Source organism: Bombus vancouverensis, chromosome 8 (assembly GCF_051014615.1).
Source record: "Bombus vancouverensis nearcticus chromosome 8, iyBomVanc1_principal, whole genome shotgun sequence".
NCBI classification, from domain to species: domain Eukaryota; kingdom Metazoa; phylum Arthropoda; class Insecta; order Hymenoptera; family Apidae; genus Bombus; species Bombus vancouverensis.
The window spans coordinates 18020187-18040432 of NC_134918.1; the positions used below are offsets into that span (position 1 = coordinate 18020187).

At 39.7% G+C, this 20246-nt stretch overlaps 1 protein-coding gene and 1 long non-coding RNA gene across 3 annotated transcripts in view; both read right to left on the minus strand.

Annotated features, from left to right (window-relative positions):
• Positions 1 to 13010, minus strand: part of LOC117159646 (1-phosphatidylinositol 4,5-bisphosphate phosphodiesterase epsilon-1) — a 45326-nt gene extending 32316 nt beyond the window's left edge. The window contains exons 1-3 of one of the 2 annotated variants that reach the window (XM_033339658.2): positions 12684 to 13010; positions 11713 to 11858; positions 9076 to 9271 (exon numbers count right to left, since the gene is read on the minus strand). In XM_033339658.2, coding sequence (XP_033195549.2) covers positions 9076 to 9271; positions 11713 to 11735 — 219 coding nt within the window. In that variant the 5' untranslated portion in view covers positions 11736 to 11858; positions 12684 to 13010. The remainder of the gene's footprint in view (positions 1 to 9075; positions 9272 to 11712; positions 11859 to 12683) is intronic. The other variant, XM_076620768.1, reaches the window with a different exon arrangement.
• Positions 13011 to 16288: 3278 nt separating this feature from the next.
• LOC143303034 (uncharacterized) overlaps positions 16289 to 20246 on the minus strand; it is an 82147-nt gene continuing 78189 nt past the window's right edge. Inside the window, exon 4 of the long non-coding RNA XR_013058993.1 lies at positions 16289 to 16298. This is a non-coding gene — a long non-coding RNA (uncharacterized LOC143303034). The remainder of the gene's footprint in view (positions 16299 to 20246) is intronic.

The following is a 20246-nucleotide window of genomic DNA, read 5'->3' on the forward strand; positions in this document are numbered from 1 at the left end:
GTTTGCACGATTACGGTGGTCCAGTGGTTTCAACTTACAATTAGTACGTAAATGTAGCTACGAGAATGCAACGATAGTATTTGTATTAAATTTGTATTACTCGTATATTTGTATCCTGTAAGAAACAATCTCCGCCAATCCTAGTTCTTGCTATCGTCAGAGTCGATAATATTATTTCTCTTTAATACGATCTATTACGACACAATCTGTTCTCGAGTTCGATAGCTGACGATTAGTCGTAGCTCGAGACGAACCTAAACGTCACGATCACGCGCGTCACCATCTCCTTCCGAAGGTCTTTTCTAAAACGTTTCAGTCATTTTTCTTACCTACACCGGGGAAAAAGAATCGCTGGCTCACGAAAGAGGTCTACGTCCTCGTAATAGCGAGTGTGCCGTGACCGAGCTTTATTTCGCTAGACCTAAGAAAAAGAACATTACGAACATGGCAGTGGTTCGAATTAGACGGTACGTCCAACTGTCAAAAGATACGCACGTTTCCACTGTACTCTCATAGAAAGAAGACTAAAAACCCCCCACTAAGACTAAAAAGACCCCACTGACCTCACCGAAGAAATAAAATAGTCAAACTTATTTGGCGATCAAACTAGAAAAATCGATCGAATGTCCAACTGGACCAATTGTAAAGTACAAATTAAATAATAACAAAAAACAAAAAAAGAAATTTCCACCGTACACGGATCGAAAGAGCCCCAGTCATTGTTCTAACGTAAAATGGGAAGGTTTTTATCGTTAGACGAAATTATCAGCGTTGCCTTTAACCACTTTACGGCTTCGTGCACGGCGCCAGCGAAATCTTGCTAAATCACTTTCACGCAAAGAGTGCTACGAGCTTTCGGCATTCGTCGTGTGTACATACATGTACCTTATGTACATGCGGCCATCGAGTCGTTTCACTCGTATTTATGTAGTATGCGAATCATAATATCGCGCAACCGGCGTATTTGCACGGAGTTTGAGAAATTCTTGCCTATTGGTTATACGAAACAGTCGGTTATGTCGGGTTTATCATCTTTTAAACGATACGTACTTAATTTCACGAGTTATTGCTCGATGCGTGCGCGTACTTGGAAATAAAGTCAGCGTATCAAGATTTCCGATATCCTTTACGAACCACCGTAAATTAAACGAATTACTTTTTTCATATTTTTTCATTTCTGCGATGAAAGATCCGACAATCTCGTCAGCTATACTTCGCTAGCCTGTTACTGTTTCTTCGCCTTGTTATTTTTCCCTGTTCTCGAATAATCGTATAATAAATTTTCCGAACATTTTATATATTTCTCCAACGAAAAATTCGACGAATTCGTAACTCTAAAATCTCGTATAATAAGTTTTTCGAAACAGAGTATATCCGTAGGTGAACTGGGTCGTTGTTGACGATTCGAGCGAAGCTGGGAATTTTCACAGACTTTTCTCCGAACTTTTATTTTTATTGAAAAAAGTTTCAAACATTTGATTTAACGGACGGCCGTATGATGTAGCAAAGGCCTCGACGGGTATCCTAGAATTTGTTCACATTTTTTTGGAACTCTAAGATCGTAAAAATCCGAGGATTCGGCATAAATGAGTTTGCTCGCAGCGTTTGAGAATTGAATTAATATTTGATATCGATTTATAATCGTTCATTCTCAAGTATTTGACGTAATATAGCGGTACACGAAAAATAGATATTGTTGCAATTTGTAGAACTCGTGTCAACAACTATTTTCGTATAAATTAAAAAATTATAGCTATCTATCTAAAAATCATACAAAAACTGTGACATTTAAAATAGCTATTCAGATCTATCACATCGCGTGTTAAAAATAACGAAACTTTTACTTTCCTCGCAAATTCTCATAATCTACCACGTACGGGAAAAAGCACCAACTAAGTGCACGTTACGTACGGTATTAGCACGTTATACACATTAAGCTACGTTTTAGTATTTTTTCTAAGACATTCCAGATATTTATTAGAGTTTCATACTCTTCGTAATGGTTTTACTAATTTTACGGGATTATAACTAATTTTAATCGCTTTGGTGGCTTTTTTGCTTTTAGTAGCTATTTATTATCGTCGTTAGCTTGTAACTTATTAATAAGCGTTCTATAAAAAGGGTGATATTCGAGCCCAGTTAGCAACTCGTACAAATACGAATAACACAACTCGAGATAAAAATTTCAAATTAATCGAAACAAAATGTGTAATGGATGCTGGCTAAGACGGCCAAATATAGTTACGTTCGTATCGCCGTATTCGTTACTTATCCTTTCAGTGAAACTATCTCGCTGGCATTTGCTTTTTCTCTTCGATACACATACACTAAAATTCAATACGCTAAAATGTAAGATCAGCTGTTCGAAAAGCCAATATGTTTATCACTCGGTTAAGCAATAATTTGGTAAAGTAGAATTTTGCGTACGTGCAACCTTGCACATTTCTATTGTACAACAACGTCTCACCGGTGAAATTACCGCTTGCGAATACGTAGTTATCGTTCATAAGGCAGTTGTTATTTTTACATTTTCGTGCTTCCTCGTATCATTATACAAAGTGAAGTGATTTCGTATGCAAAAATAAATGGAAAATGTCAGGCAAAAGTTTTTAATACGAAGCTTTGTCTCCGAGGAAATTGAATTCGAAAATCCTGCGAGAGCACGTGCATTTCACTGGCAGGTAAAATCCGAAAATTTCCATTTTGACGAAGCTTTGTACGTAGACAGAAAATGGAATGATGAAATCAATCCATCGTATTATTCTTCCTATACATATGTATATTATTATAAAACTTTGTTGATGGAAAATACCTCTGTATAAAATGGATGTACGTCGTTGACTCAATCGCGTAAACAATCTTTACGTATTTATACCATATATTACAAAATGCAAGTCAAAATAAGAACCGCGTAAACCTTTTACGTACAACGAAGACTTTTACGTTTTCCCGTTAAACGTTTGTATATAAAATAGCAAAAGTATCCATATTGTATTTGTTTATTTTAAACTTACAGTATTTCGACAAAGCACGAGAAATTAAATACTTTTTTATTTTAATTCTTAATTTACCTCGGATAAATAATAATATAACGGTAGTCAATAAGATTACACGTAGAAAATTAACTATGCCCTGGATAAACTCGGTTTTTATCGAGTTCTCTAATTGGATAATGTTTCTTCTAAAAATAAATTTCGACTGGTAAGTAGAGTTCTTAACGTACGAAATTTTTGCGGTATCATCTGGCATATCGTTATAATCGTTTGCTCGCAAATTATCGCTCGCGTTACTTCCCTTATCGATATTATAATTAACGATAGTAGACCTCTGTTTCGCTTATCGTTTAATCGCGTTATCTGTTATATTTCTATATAGATCTTTTACCGAATATTGTCAGGCAACGTTGCCTGACAATAAGTTATCAATTTATGACACATTCGGATATTTTTCCTCGAGACTTCGATTATTACTTTATTATCTAACTCTCCTTTCTCTCTTTCTTTTATCATGTACCAAAGTACAGCTTCTATTCCTTATGCAAGATAAATCGGCTGCATAAATCCATTCTAAATAATCATACGCATAAATCTATAAATATAGATAGCTCGTGCTTAACGCATATAAACGTACACAGTTGTGATATCTTCTCAAAACACTTTATTTATGAAAATAAATTACAGTATAGATATACATATACGAAATTACAGAATTAGATGACGCGATATAATAACGGTATAATAATTTCACTTTATATTTTCTTATAAATAAACAATGATCGTTGAGTTACTAGGGCGTTCGACAAAGATGGCGTAGACATTAGTAAAATACATAAAAATAGTAGGATATAAGTCACGCTTAATTATGCGAATATCGTTTGTTAAAATATTCAAAGGAGCCGTGAGACTAAACCATGTTCTGGATCTTTCAAACCGACGATCATTAGCGACAAGAGCAAGTAGTTTCCGCCGGCCTACAACCATCGTTGCTGCTGGAGGCCGATAGAAACCCCTAACCTTATCGCTATACGTTTCCTCCTCCCTCTTCCCTTTTTTCTCTTTCTCCATTATTTCATCCTCGTAACAGATACAATCACAATAGAAATTCAGCTTCATATTTGTGCAAAATCCGATAATTAAGGCACGAATTAAAAACGTAAGGGGCATTGCACACAAACGTACAAATATTAAATATTTGAATAAGCGATCGATACTCGTCGAATTCCGCGAACTTGCCTTTTATCTGTGACAACGTTGACCCATGAAAATTATCGTACAAGAGTACGGTGGAAAAATAACGAAAAGATATGTTTCTGAGATTTATAATTGGATATAATTAAATTTGAGATAATTAAGATATAATTAAATTTGATCTTGAAAATGCCTGGAACTAAAGCATCGAACTATATCGTATAATTAGAAACAGCATCGATGGATAATAATACGGAAATTCCTGGATCTTTTCGTTTACTTTGTTATTCCGATCATCGCGCAGCAACCTCTGAGCTTTCCAAATACTTTCGCCAAACGAATGAAACCGTACAGTATAAAGACCGTTATGTCGCCTCCTTTCAATCAACTCACGAAAAGGACCAAGAGCCCCACAATAGAGTCAAAGTAATATCCCTGGTATTGCTCGGTCGTTTGTAAGACTTCCCTTGAACGGTTCTTTGACACACAAGATACCTAAGATTGGTTTACGCTCGCACACAGTTAAGATTCGGTAGTTCTCGTTCGTCTTTCAACGATTCCGATGGAACCGAAACTTGTACGGTTAATTAAAAAATCGCGTAATTACGCATACGTCGTACATAAATATAGGGGCCACGGAGGCAATTAAAAATTTTCTATAAATTACGTTCGATCGTTCGTGTAAAATAAATCTTATTTGTTTATTATCGTTATCGTTATTGCTTACTGTATCGTTCAACTCGATGTCGTTCGTTAAATCGTCGAGACGGAAATATACAACGACAGACTTTTAAAGACGTAATTAACGAAGAACGGAAAGAGAAGAATTTGCTAATCGTATTGCTCGATCTAAATTTAAACTGGAATCTTCTGTTTCTAGGACGACTGATATATATCATTGTAACTGTGTCTAGTTGATTCGTGGATTTTCTTCCCTAAATTTCATTTGTGGAACTCGTATCTTTAGAAAAATCAACATTCTACGTTGAACGTTTCGTTCTATTCGCTTTAACTTTTGTTCCGCAATAAATCGTTTGCGCGTAAGCTTAACACTCAGAACCGACACAATTAAAATACGTACAGCGAACTTTTTTCTTTCTTTGCCAACGTACGAGAAAGCGTAAAGTACGATTATAACGTACGTAATTCACGACACAATTATTTACAAATATAAGAATTAATCGGAAATTACTTATACGTAAAAGTTATCTATGCACGTCGTGGCACCTTGAGCGTCACCGTTGATAAGTAGAACGAACAGACACTCGTTACACGGAAACGAAATTAATAGGTTAAAATACGAAGCGTGTAATTGGTTCTAAACTAATACGGTCGCGTCGACAACGCAGCTGTAATGTATAGTAACGGTTAATAAATAAATAGTAATAATTAACGAATATGTCACTCGTAACGTATTTTTAAGAGTATTTTTAGCGCGCGTTCCAAGGATTATTCGAATATTTTTAAATCGTCCAATCGTTTATCGTACATCATACGCGATTGTTCGCAGAATTTCTTGTGGCTTGATCGAATTATCACCGCCTATGAGCCAATTTGCTGGTAGATTTGCAGTTACGGATGAATACTTTGCTGCACGGCAATTATATGCTAGAATTATTCGTACATCGAAGACTTTATGGTTGAGGCGTGCTGGATTTCGATGCAGCGATTCCGAATAACCTGACCGCACGAGAACGAAATGCGTTTAACGACGCATTTTTATTTTTATTCCTCGCCGTTACTCCTGCCAATTCCTTCCAAACTCGCGATATTTCATTCAGCCAATATATATCATTGTTATTAACTATTTTATATTTCGGAGTAACCGTCATATTTTATTTATAAACGATCGGAGAGCTTTAGCGCGAAAAACCAATTCACAGGCATCAAATTGAAGCGAAACGGGGAAAACGATAATAACTTTTTTTTTTTTTATCGATTATCAATTTCGTTTTAAACGAGAAGAACGTATCGGTAGATAATAATATGTTTTATTGCTTTTGATGTATTTCGAAACTCAAACCGTTCGATATTTTCACGATTATGCGTAATATCGCGATTAACGTTAACTCGCGATTAGTTTTAGCGTGTTATAAATTATCAAATAAAAAGAAAATCCGATATTGCGTATATACGATACTGTATGAATGTGACAAAGCACCCTATTCTAATTGTCTGTAATTTAATTTTACCGTATTCTACGTAAAGAGACAGATCGTTAGCTAACCAGGTAGACGGATAGATCAGACTAGCTGTAAAATACGAATAGAAAATTATTATTCGCGGTAAGATCGATAAACCAACGTTTAAACGAAACAAGCTAAATCACGCGTTAAAATAAATCGCGCGTGAACGGGATATTACGATATTTCAGCCGGCACTTTCGCTTTCTTTTCTGATAATCATCGTTGAATCGTCGAGCGAGAATTCAAGGAATATCGCAAAGAGACGGTGGAGAATCGATCACGCACGCGGTCTTTGCTTTCGACGCTAGTAGCTCATATCGGTGTTTCTTGCTTTAAAGTGGTCAAACGAAAGGAAAGGGTTGGTAATTTGAGTAGCTCTGTGGTATCTCCGGGCAACCTTTGGCCTCGTTCGCTGCTCGTATTCCATGGTTCGACGCTTTCGGCGGAGGTCGGGGGATGTACGGATTTTATCGAGGAACTTGCTTGGCCAGATGCCAAATCGTACGTGTAAGTTCGCCGTGAAATCATCCGATCTCACAGTTCGTCTCTTTTCTTTTCGCGTACTTGCGTCGTTCGACGCGTTCGAACAAGTATGGCAGGAAAACGGTGACCGATCCGGCACATCGCCGCGCGTCCTCGTTCGTCCTATCGACGTTCGTTATCAACCTCGATGCGACAAAATCGTTAAGAAATCATCGGCTTTCAGAAACGCGACACAAATCGCTTGGAACAGAGCGTTTTACCGCGTATCGGAATTATATGGCCGAAAGATATATCCGAAGATAAATGCCTCGGAAGACTATACAATTTGGCTGAATACAGATATCGCGTGATATCGAGCTTAGAATTGATTTAGGCTGAAACACAGTTTGATCTAGAACCGAATCGGAACTGAGATGGAACTGAGTTTCAATTGGAACAGAATCGAGCTAGAACCAATAGCGAACTGCTATTGGATCGGTGCTGAATCGATATTGCGCCGATACTCATCTGTTTGGGGAAATGTATTGGGATTTAAAGATCTTTTTTCGTTGCACACGAAAAGGATAAGTCGGAAAGATACTCGAAGATCGGATTTTCTCATCGAGCGAGTCAAGTTTCGATCGGGGCACGCGTACGAATTCCTTTAAAAATCACTTATAGCAATGTCGAATATTCCTTTGGCCAGACTACGTTTTTACTCGCACGTACTTTCTTTGTGCGTAATTTGGCTTAAGATATTTGATTTGTTCGAGACAGCGGTCTTCTTTGACGAGTAGCCTTTGGCTGGTATAAATCTAGAAATTGTTTGCTAAAAGTTCACCGCAATCGTATTCTTTGGTATGTCGTCCAAACTTATACCGTACCGTTCGTTATACTAAAAGCACATCAAAACGCATTGTACGTTCGTATTTCCTTACAAAATAACAATATCCTTTCTTTATTTACTCGCGTTAAAAATGTTACGACATTTTACTTTTTATATTATATATGAAGCAGAATCGCACGTACGTGTATCGCATATGTGCCTTACGCGATAGATTTTATAAAGTGCAAAATCCGACAATTACCGAGCGAACGCGCTTTCCGTGTTTTTAAATGTAGGTCAGATATCGAATATCGGAAAAACGCATTCGAATGAAAAATTTGCTCACTCTGTTGTCTATTTCGGTATTTATATTTTGTGGGCGATACCTATTTCCGATGTTAAAGATATTAAAGGAAAGACACTCACCGGTGACCTCGATCGTTTAATTGGCGTCAAGGTAATCGATGGAAAAACGAAACCTTCGAAATTTTCGAACCACGATATTCCTCCTAATTTTCGTTATTTCCTTCTATTTTTATCTCTCCATCGTTTCAGCCGTGTCGTACACGCGACAGATTTTCGCGAATTTTCTATTTTGCTCTTTCGGTTTCCGTGTTTACGCGAAACAAACTCAAGTGGTTCGTTAATATCCGATCGTGCCGAGATCCTAGTTTATATCCGTACGAGTGAAAAACTTCCTTCACCGAATTTTCCAAGGGGAAACTTATTAATAGAAAGCAAATGAAACACGTACAGCACATATGCAATTATCTCTTCTAATCGAAGCACAAAGCTCGATTATGTAACCAGAAATCTTTATTGCTGCGTAAGTTCTCGAAATAGAACGGAAATAGAGGAATTATACCGTGGAGACGGAAATATCTGTTACAAAGCACTAGGTTGGAAAATTTGTAATCCGACGAAGCAAGTAACAAATAAACTAGAAATTTTATCCCGATGTATACCGATCTATATCGCAATTTTTATTGGAAATGTTCGTAATACATTTCGATATTCGGATAAACTTCGATACTTAGGAATCCACGAACCTTTCGATCAACGCGTACCAGTTACACCTTCTTTCTCGTCGTACAACCACGCGCAAAGAGAACGAGCGAGCTTATTTTTGCGGAAGCTGTGCGAGGGCAAGTAACGTATATGTACGGGTCATCGGACTTAAATCGATGGTTAGCGCAAAGCTTGATTCGCGAAGGTAGCAGCGTATGACGCGATATAATAGGAGCCGAACGAGGCTCTGTCTTGGCTTCGAAACTCCACTTTATCGTTAGAATTAGCGCAACGTTTTATGCAAAAGTTTCAAGGTCCGCCTCGTCTCTCGTCCTTTTCATGGTGGCAGCAGCAATTTGCTCGGCGGCTTGTGGTAATTACAGAGGAATAAAATTTAATGGGTTACCTTGGACTCGAATGCGATGACTTCCCGCAATTCCCGCAAAAAAGCTCCAAAGAACGGCACCACTGGACACTCTGGCATTGCCAAGGAGCGAGCAAGCGCGAGCTCATACTCGGGAGACAAAAGGGCGGAGGATAGATTTTCCAAAACTGGTACTGGGTCGTTCACACTTTGCCAAAAGGGCTTTAGCTTGTGGCACCTGTAAGAAAGCGTTTCGTGTTCCATTATAAAACTGAAATCAGATACGTACAATCCGTTTATAAATATATAGATACGGAAGATCGTTTTCCGTTGCATCCTACGGACGAAGCAGACGAAAAGAGAGGAATGTATACCTGTATACCCTGTATAACAGTCGATCGTTGATATCGCCTTTCGAGAGTTTTCATCGAGTATCGCGCGAGTTTCGCGACGTAGTAGGCGGCGATAGCGCGGACGCTCCATCTACTAAAATTTCAACTATTCGCTTAATCGCATAGTTTCCGAAAGTAAAACTCAAGTGCGAGCATATAACGCGAGGTAAATTATAAGTATACGACCGCATCGAGGACAATGGTGGTGTGTAGGACGATGGTCGAGCAGCAGCAGCAGCAGCAGCTTTTATCTTCTTTTCGTTCGCGGTTACGAAGGTTGGTGGTTTTACGATGTCGCCAATAAAAGCTAGTTTATTTTTTCATTCGCTCTTTCAAAGCGACCACGAGAGCACGATTCGATGGCGCAGCTTGTCCCTTTGGTTATAAATTTGTATTAAAGCTCGAGATTTTTGACAACGGGAGAAAGTCGTAGCTGAATTTACGTGCATCTGGCAATGATTTAATTCTTTGCGCTATGTCGTCGCTGATGTAACGATACTTTTTCATTTTTTCCTCGTCTCGTTAACTTATAACTCACCTTTGTCCTGACGTTTCGTTCGACCAACAAAGCAAACTAGTAGCAAGTAATTTAATTAAAAAGTTGCTTCGAACGTGTACGTAGCTATATACACACGCGTTTCGTATTTTACATTTTTCAACACGAATATAACCGTAAGATAGCGTCTATGAGATTTCAACGGTGTTTGTTTTTACGACAGTTCTGTAAATATTCGCCGTGAGGCATCATATATATACAAGTACTCTTGTACATCAAACTCAAGCACTACTATTGCTACTAGCTTTTAAACGAAGCGCCGTATTTCACAACATGTACCATTCTTCTTTTATTTTTTTAACGTCTCGTGCACTTTACCATAGCGTCTATTGTCTACGTAACGAACTGACCATCGTCGTGCCGGTTATGAATCGATTCTCATTTCCGAAATAACCGAAAGCCTTCGGTCGTACACGATAATTACAAACGTATTCGCTACGAATAATGGCAAAAATTTATTTCTATAAATGATAAAACCTTCTCTGTTTTTCTTTAAAAAATACATATGCCTCGTGTAAAATATGCAAATTTTTTTTAACGCAAATATAGTTTCTTCTCATAATTGCTTTCACGCAGAATACGCGTTTTCTAGGATGAGAGGGCAGTTTACGTTTCTCTATCGAAACCACAAATTTTTGCGTTACTTTTGCGAAATGTAGATAATAAATAGGTTTCTCAACGTTTCCCTAACTTCGATTTATACGTGACGATAAATTCGCGGATTAAGCATCGTACCAATATCTACGCCGACTGAGAAGTAAGAATAACATATCGGACAAGAGTCCGTTTGATTTCGAATAGAAGCGAGGAAAGAGACAAAATAGTAGACGCAAAGACGATAGAAAAATAAAGTGGAAAGAAGCATCGAGAAAGGAGAATCCGAAGAAAGTCCATTTACAGTCGCGCGAGTTCGAATGCCATATGCGAAAGTATTCCGACATCGCGTAAGGCCGAAGGAAGGATCTTCGAAGGTGGAAAGACGAAACAGCGGACTATCAACGACGAATCAAAGTTTACGAAAAGAAGGACGAACCAGGGAATTTTACAAAAAGGACGTGTATCGTCGCGAGTGAAACGTTAGCCGAAGAGGTTTTCCAAGGTCGACGAAACTTTGCCAGAATCTTTGATATAATGGCGAGTGGAGTCTCGTTTTCGCGAATCGAGCAAAGGTTAAGGAGAATATTAAAAACTTTGTAAATCGATATCGTTGAACCAGAGGAGACCGACAAGTTTTGCCAATCTTGAGCTAAAGCAGCTTTCTGCTGAGATAGCGATTAACGCTTAAAACGTAAGTTTAAATAGCGTTTTACTCGAGTTGCTAAGACCAAGGATTATAGGGTGCCTTCGGGACGCCTATTATTTCAATAGACCGGGGTTAATCGATACGAAGGCTTATCGAAGCTGGACGCGTCTTGCTCGCTGCTACGGCGTTACGAAGTTTCCAGAAATGACTTCGAATTAGGTGAAATCAAATTTGAAGTTAAGCTAATTAGCTTATATCAAATCGAAAAACGAAGCTGGAAAGAAAAATAAACGACGTAAATTCTCGCGTTATGTTTCGACCATAACTTGATTTTATTCCAATACGTGGGAAATCGAAGCATCGGCGAATGTCGTGATCGTCGATGTTTCGCGTTGTACGCTTTAATTAATTACATTCGTCTACAATGCACTTACGTTTCACAACCGAAGGAGGAGAAACAGAGAACAAGAGATGTACGGATAACTTACTTGAGACCGGCGACAATTTCCATGGCTGAGTTAAAGTTTCCGGTATTCCAACAGGTCTGAGCTACTCGTAGGAGACAGGACAATACCGCCTGCCTTTCTTCCAACGTTGCGCCACTTGCGACCGCGTGAGTAACCCATGAGTTTACCTAAAGTTCCAAAATATCGATAATTATGCGAGTCACCGAACGTACTTGATACGATCGTTAACTTTGTTCGTTACGAACGTTTCCTTACACGCCGACTCGCAAAATCACAGGACATCTAGTCTTAATGGGAATTCTACGTTTGACGTAAATTATGAATTCTACGTTTTTACAAAGTTTTCAAGAATCTTCATAATACACTTGATAAACAGATAGAGCAGTAGCGTATATCTATATATATTATGTACAATATGTCGAATATATGTATGTATAACAACGATCTGTCTATTTTCTCATCGCGATACCTAGATAAATGAAACTAAACAAATAATTGGCAAGCGCTTCACGGTTACCGACTTCGATTAACGCGCTGTTGTACGCGAACACTCGGTGGCCGTTCGCAGGCCGGTGGCAGAGTCGTCGTTCGTGCCGAAAGAAGGCGAATCACTGAGAATCGCAAATAATTAAATTTCTTTCGCTCGAACGTAGCAACGAAACGAAAGACCACGCGTCCACGTAACCGAAAGCGTAATACGTAACGGGAGAAGGTGAACGCGACGATAGGGAATACGAAGAAGGAGAACAGCTTCGAATGGGAAATCTATGACGCGTAATAACTCGTAATAATTCTATTGCAGCGAACGCGGTCGATACGATCTTGTTTCAACGAACCGGTGTCTCAATCCTATCCTGATAATTCTATTCCTTTCGATTCCCTGTTCTCTCCTGCGTTTTACTCGTTTCCTCTTTCTTTAAACGATCCTGCGCAAATCTTTTCTTCCCTTGGACGTTTCGTTCAGTTTTCCGAAGGATATTTCGAAAAATTACCTCATTAAAACGTTTGATGAGCGTTCGAACGGAAGAAAAGAAGTTGGAAACAGGCCAGTTAGACTCTTCCTCGGTCTGGGTCGAGCTGTTCGTGGTGCTGGGATTGCAGTAGCTGCGACTCGGCGACGGGGGTGGCCTGGCAGGTGATTTCGTGTTCTGATCTTGTGCCACGTGCCTGAGGTACTCTTCCGGTGGTATCTGGTAGAACAGCTGGTATTCGGTCTCCGTCAACCTGAGCGCCACCTCCTCGGGGAAGTGCAGCAGCTTGTGCAGATCCTCCAGCTCCTCAGAGCTCCGAGGCGGCTGCGGCTGCGGCCGCTTCTCCAGCTCTGTTCGAACATCGTATAATACGTTCGCATTAATATTCCTCCGTATAAAATGTTATACAAGCAGATTCGCTTCGAGTTTTTCAAGAAATCGATTTCTTCGATTATCCGCCCTTTGAAACTCACGAGGGACCGACGACATAGGAACAACAACGTTGGAAAAATTCTTTTCTCCCCGTCTTTTCGCTTTCCAATAGCGTAGCAATTAGGGCAATTAAATTTGCATCGTTACGAGGAGGAGCAAGGATCAAAAAGCGAAAACAGTTTGATTACAGGATCGTCGTCGTTATAATTTTCTAACGTTTTGACTTCGTCGAAACGAAACCTTTTCTTTTCGTTGAATTTCTTACGGATTATATCGCTGTATAGCGGTACATCTCGATGGTAAACGAAGGCCAGGAACGTAACGAATCCGGCACGAGGTATACCCTCCTCCCTCTTTGCGACCGACGGGCGAAAAGGAAATTGCCCGTATGTAAGAAGTTGCCAATTTCTCGAACAATCGATCGATTTTCATTATTATCTTACTAGGTTTCACGTTGATGGCGATATTTACGAAAATACTTTTGCATAAATAACAGCCTCGACCTTAATGTTCGGTCGCCAATGTATGTGATGGTTCCGAGCGTGTTAAACAGAATGGTTGGAATTGCAAAAACAACGAGTATAAATTGTTCGTTCGAAGATTTCTATCGGAGGAAGAGTGGAAAGTATACGTCGCGCAATATTATAAGGCGTTATTTCAAGCATGCCGACAATTTAAAATCTGTCCTAGTTCTGTCAAAAATAATTAAGATTGGCGCGACTCGTTGAGCCAGGCGTGTACCAGCATAATACGTGTACACGAGGGCTCGGAAAACGTGCAAGTGGCATCCATTTGCGGTGACAAGAACGAGCACTTGGATAATTCGACGCATCCGGAGTATGTATTACGAGTCGTCTTGTTATTAAAGTGATTCGTGACGTTATCTATTTATAACGGATTTAAGCGTATCGCGACGGACAATTTAATGTAAAATACGAATAAAGTATAAATTACTCTTTGTTCGCGAATGTCGAGCGAATTAAGTTAAACCGCGCGAATAGCTCCGGTTTTCACTTGCAATTTTAAACTAAAAGATTGTAGCGTACTATCTAATTATTTCGTTGCATATCGCAGATACGTAGATACGTATGTGTTGATATTCGTATGAAATAGAACCGTATCATATTTGAATGCACATATTTAGCTCAAACATTTCAGAAATGGCCATTAATTACATTACGCTAACGAATATATGAATATCTGCACCAAAGATCCGTTCCGCCATAGCGCATTTGTTCAAAGCTACGCGTTCGTAGCATTTGACTATCCAAATATCTGGATGAATATATGTATGTTATGTATTTTAGCTACGTATCGATCGCAGGAAAACGAAATTTCGTGAAATGACACGTTTAAATAAAAGAACACGACGAAGCGTTTTCGAAAAATGAATCTAACGTTTAGAGAATTCAAGCTACTTTGAAGCTACTGTAGGGTAATGTTTGTTATAAAGGAATTAATTCTAACGGGAGCACGTAACGTCTAACTTTCGCAGATCTATAGTACGTTAAGTCCCGGGCCTTGAAACTTAACGATATCTTAGGTAGTTGAAGACTACCTGTCTTAATCTAGCTTTGGTACGAAGAATTTACACGAAAATCGTATGCCATAAGCCAAAGACGTTAATCAGATGTACGTACGATATACACGTAAACGATTAGGGATGCATTTTCTTCCAAAACACATCCCTTCTGTTCTGATTACCATAAACTACTACACGTAAGTGTACAGCTGTATATTACAAGTATAGCAAGACACGTTTTCCATTCTTTTATCGCGGTTCAGCGAATTTCAATGACGCTCCTTCTACGAATCATGGAATATCATTTATAAAACACATTACCATAAATGGGATGCGAAGTTATGCGATGCAATTGTTACGACGCAAAGGCTACCAAACGTATAATTCCATAATTCGAATAATCGGTACACCGTAATCAGTCGCATTTCGGTCTACGTTGCGAAAGAATTTCATTAAAATCAATTTCCTTCGTATCCCACTCGAATATCTTACTGCTGTAATCAAAATATCGTAAAATTATGAAATAATAAAATAACGAAATCGACCGAACAGGTGCAAGCAAACGTGATTAACGATTTACATCGTGGCGCAACATCGGAATGGAATTGCGAACGATGAAAATTTGTGCCCCGATGGAGCGTTCAAACGTTTCCGAGCGAAACATACAAAAAGACGAAAAAAGAGTAAAAAAAAAAAAAAAAAAAGAAGAGAAAGGAGAAACAAACGTTTTCAAACGAAATCCGCTTGGTTGCGGACGGCATGAAAATTTCATTTGTTTTCGCATCCCTGCGGACCAAAGCATATTGAACGAACAAAATCATAGCGGGTGACGGTGCAAACTTGACCTCGATTAAATTATTATGCTCGAAGGAGACGTCTCTTTGTATAGCAAAATTTATATCTTGCCTGCCGAAGAAGGAAACGCTATATCCTGTACGCGTCGCATTGTCTCACTGCGAAACAGAGACTCGGATAAAAAGAGAGAAACGACGCGAGAAGGAAATATCATAAAGAAACGGACGAAGGAAGCTACGTTGGAAAATTGCCTAAGAAATATGCGTGCGAAAGTGTGTAAAGAGACAGAATTATACGTTGGTTTGGCAGAAGGAGCAGTCGCAACATTTAAAGCGCGATGTAAGACGAGGTATTAGATTTTCAATGTACTATTAGCTCTCGGCTTAATTCTCGGCTAAAACGCACCTGTATCGTTGGAACCGTAAGTATAAAAGAGCAACGTGGAATATATCAGCGTGTTCTTTCGATTTCTTCAAAACTTGACCCGTATCTACCTTTTAGTAGCACTTGTTAACGATTAAGACGTTGCTTAGACAGAAGATGTACCTTGAAGAATTGTTTCGAAACGTGATTATATCTTCGGACCAACCTTATCAGGTAATGATTCGGCCACGTGGGGTGGAGGAAGCGGAAGTGGCTGTACTATTCGTCGTTGACAGTGATGAAAACGGCTCTTCCACCCACGGCCACGGGTGGAATCGCCACTGTTCACCGTTGAAATCAGCCCGACGACCACGATGGGTAATCCCCACGTAGTTTTGCAGCCTGCATCAAGACGGCTCCATTGACCTCTACTTAACAGGATCACTAGGATCAGCTTTCGTCTTTCTCCTATTCTTTTCCGTGTCTTTCTTGTATTTTAAGAACCACCGCGTCCCTTAGTTGGCCTAGAAATCAGAAAGAGAAAATCTCTGGGTAATTTAAACGTACTATCAAACCGCTAAAAGATAGAAGATACTGGTAAGTAAAGACGAGAGGAAGAAAGCGGAGGGTGAAGCCGGAGAAACGTACGTTCGAATAAATTTATTCCTAGAAGATACGAGTTAATGTAATTTTCTAGATATATCCGAAAGTAAGACGACAAATAATAGGCTATATAGCTAAAACTCGCCGAAATGTTGTACAGGCGATACGAAGATACGATTGAAAAACGACGATATTCTTATCGCGTAACGGGGCAGAGGCAAATCGTTTCGCATAACTGACGAAATTATAAGGTTACGTAAACTATCGCGCCAATATTTTTCCATCGAATTATTTAAGCGATTTACCGTTTCTAAATTTCAATTAATATAATATACGATAATCGTGCTAGATATTAGTTAATTAATACACCGATATACCTATTTGATGTTTCTAATGTATTTAAATGGACGTTTCGCACGGTATAACGAGACAAAGCGTTATTGTATGCGCGTTGCGTAGCGCGTACAATATCGTAGCTGCATTACTCCAATAAGTCCAATACGTATCGATATCAATTAAATTATCTTCGCCGTTGTTTCGTCGTTCGTTTATCGACAAGAGGATTCGTTTCTGGTGAAAACTGCGCGCGTGTGATTGTCGCACAAAGGATTCGCTGGTATATTCGGGCAATGCCGAAAGGAACTTTCAGAAAGCGCAGCCACTCGTTGCAGAGATAGCTACGAACTGTCGTCAACGGAATACAGCGGCGAATCCAACGACTCTCAGAGGAACAATGTTAATTTCTGTTTCGTCCTTCTTTCTGGATTAAACGTCAACCGTTACGGCACGAGTACCTTTCCCAGACGCGCGCGTTCTTTCCTCCCATTTTTCTTTCTATTTCTCCACTTAACGCGCGACTTTGAAAAATGTTCGCCAACTACGGCCGACAATTTCGCTTATTCGAAAAATGTTGCGTATCTACCTTGCTACTTTTTAAATATCCTTACACGATATAAAGGTAAAACGGTACGAGTCTAATAAAAAAATGGCAAGTTCCGCTTAAACTTGCAAATCGTTCGAAGTTTCAACGTAATCTCTTTAAAAGTGGTCGTTCGCGGTAGTTTCCTCGACGACGAAATTCGTCGTCTTTGTAATAGTGGCAGAAACGAATCGGCAGTCGAAGAAATCGCGATTACGCGTCTCCATCGAAATTCTCCTTGTTTGTTCGCGCTTTGCTAAGCGGTCGACTGGAAACGCTAAAGACGACCTTGAACGCTACGTAACGACCGTCCGGTTTAACGCGGATCCGCGGTAATTTCACAGAAGCAAAAAGCGGCAGAAGAGAGGAAAAGAAGATTAGGAATGCAATTTCGCGTGTGCCCATGTCGGTGGTCGGGGATGTGATTTTTATAGGGTCGGAAAGTTACGACTTTCTTAAAGTCAACCATAAGTACCATCTGCTCTTTTTGAAAAAATTAAGTTTCGCGATTTTATTTACCTTTTATGCTCTTTAAACTTGAAAACCGTGGAATTACATATCCTTTCAGCCGAGAATCCTATTTTCGAATGTAACGAACATCCTCGTCGTTAAAATTGTTCGTTGAATTATTTAACGCTTTGCTTTAGAAAACGTTAATACTTTGTAGATTTTTCGCAGACTTTTTCACAGTCGCAAGTATCATCGCGCTAATTTCACGTAGCACTTTGCTGTCGAATTTTCGCAGTTCCACGCTTCGATAGATGCAACCGATCTTCGTTGAATTAACAAATCTACACTATGCGCGTTCAAAGCAATCGTATTCCGTTTAAAAGGTCCCAGCAAGTGGAAAAAATATTTGCGATTCAAAATCACCGTATGCGTAACAAAGTAGTTGGCAGTTTCGTACGATCGTTACGTCGAAATGGAAGTTAAAGGAAATTACTAAAGAAACTGCGCGACTGCTTTTAATTTGTGATTCTTTATGAGGCGACTCTTTCCGAGTTTTATGAAGTTCCTGCTTTCTTTTCTTCCGCGCGTACTATATCTACTCGCGCTTTGATCGCTCGAGCATTCGTCTTTCGATCGATCCGCGTATAGGCGCTCGTCGACGACCTTACAATGCTGTTCGATAAACCAGCTGTGTACTCGAAAATCAAAGATCCGCTTATCTTTCACCCGTTTGATTTTACCTTTTTCCTTTACTTCCAGGAAAGGCTTTCCTTTTATTAAACAATAGCGCTCGAGTCGATTATACTTCCACACGACGAAATTAAATGCCGCGTCGCTTAAACATTTCTAAATACGTAGTTCACTCTGGTTATCGACGTTGCTCTGCACCGTGTCGTACCGAACCTGTGCACGTTTTGCCTGTCCGATTCCCACTTGCTTTGGAACGGAGGATTTTGGTCGAAACGACCACCGTTCTATGTTAAAAATATCTTAAGTTATCCGAATTCGGAAACTTTCTACTTGTTAGGAATACCGAATAGTAATGGATGGTACAGCGTATTCTCGTGAGAGCTATATTTATACGAAGCAATAGCAACTAGGTTTACCTTCGAAACGGTGCTGTTGTACAAGGAGGAACAATAGTTTACGAGCGAAGATTTCGTATACGTATAAGCAGCGCGTTGCTCGATTTGTTTCTGATACGATCTCGAAACGCGTACGTACACATAAGCGCTTCCTATAATTGCCTTCTGATTGCTATTAAACGCATTAATTTGCAAGAGCGGATAATTAATGGGAAACCACTTCGAGGGAAATTACTTCTCGTAATTTAATTTATGCTACTTATATCTATTTAAATAAAGGGAGAGGGAAAGGTAATCGAGTATAAATAGCTTCACGTCATTTCTAAAGCAGCGACTATATAACTAAACGACCAGGAGAGAGAAATTAACCAAGTTTAAATACGTTCGTGCGACTTCTAAAGCAACGAGGATTCGTATAATCGAGTATCGAAATTGTTAGAAACTCAAGAAACATCGATTACATGAAAATTACGCAAAATTATTTCCTGTATAGTATTCGTTTCGCAGAAATTGTTCTAGCCGAGAACGCCCGTTCAAATAGTTTACCGATGTGGAGAACGAAGCGAAGACGCGTTCCTCCGTGTCAGTGGCTAGCTGCTGCATCGGTAAAGATTTCTAGGAAGCTCTCGAAGATTTTAAGCAACGTGGGAACAACAAAGTCGGCTTAAAGCTCGTACGAACATCGAACGTTATAGTCACTTTGGAGAATTTTGCTACGGAGCTCTGGTGGCGAGCGAAGTAGACCCGCCACGGATGATTCTGACATCGGTAAACGATAGACGAACAACCAGTTTCGATACCTCGATATCGTGGTTCACGCGGTAAACGCGGAGGCCGGCAAAATGAAAATATCCAAGAATTCGTGTACGATATAAATTAAGATCGATCTTGGCGAACGTAGGATACAACTGTGCAGCGTATCGCGTGCACGCGAGTCGACACGTGCGAACGAACAGAAAGAAATTTCCGGCTATTCCATTTCAGCTCATTTTGCACGATAGAAGTTTATCTCGTTTGCACCTCGCACGCTGTACGATGTTGCAGCACGTTCTGTTTTTTCGCTGCAGATCTTATGAAAACAGCGAGCGTACTTACGTTCGCGAGAAAACTCCACCAGGGGGTAGAGAACGTTCTGCAACTTTTCAGGTTTATTAGTCTCGAGGGTGGTGCTCGTGTTCTTATTGAAACAAAGTTCCAGCGCCGTTGACTAATCGGGGGATACGTTTCTTTCTTTTGTAACTGCACGGATTTTGAAGATTTTTATCTGGCGATCGCGCGATAAATATCGTACGTTTCGCTGCTGTTTCGGCGTTGATACCACTTTTGCTTCGAAACGTTATCAGGACGTCGCGCGTGCGACACGGACACGTACAGAAAACGCAAGACGCGAAACGTGTACTAACGCTATTGCACGT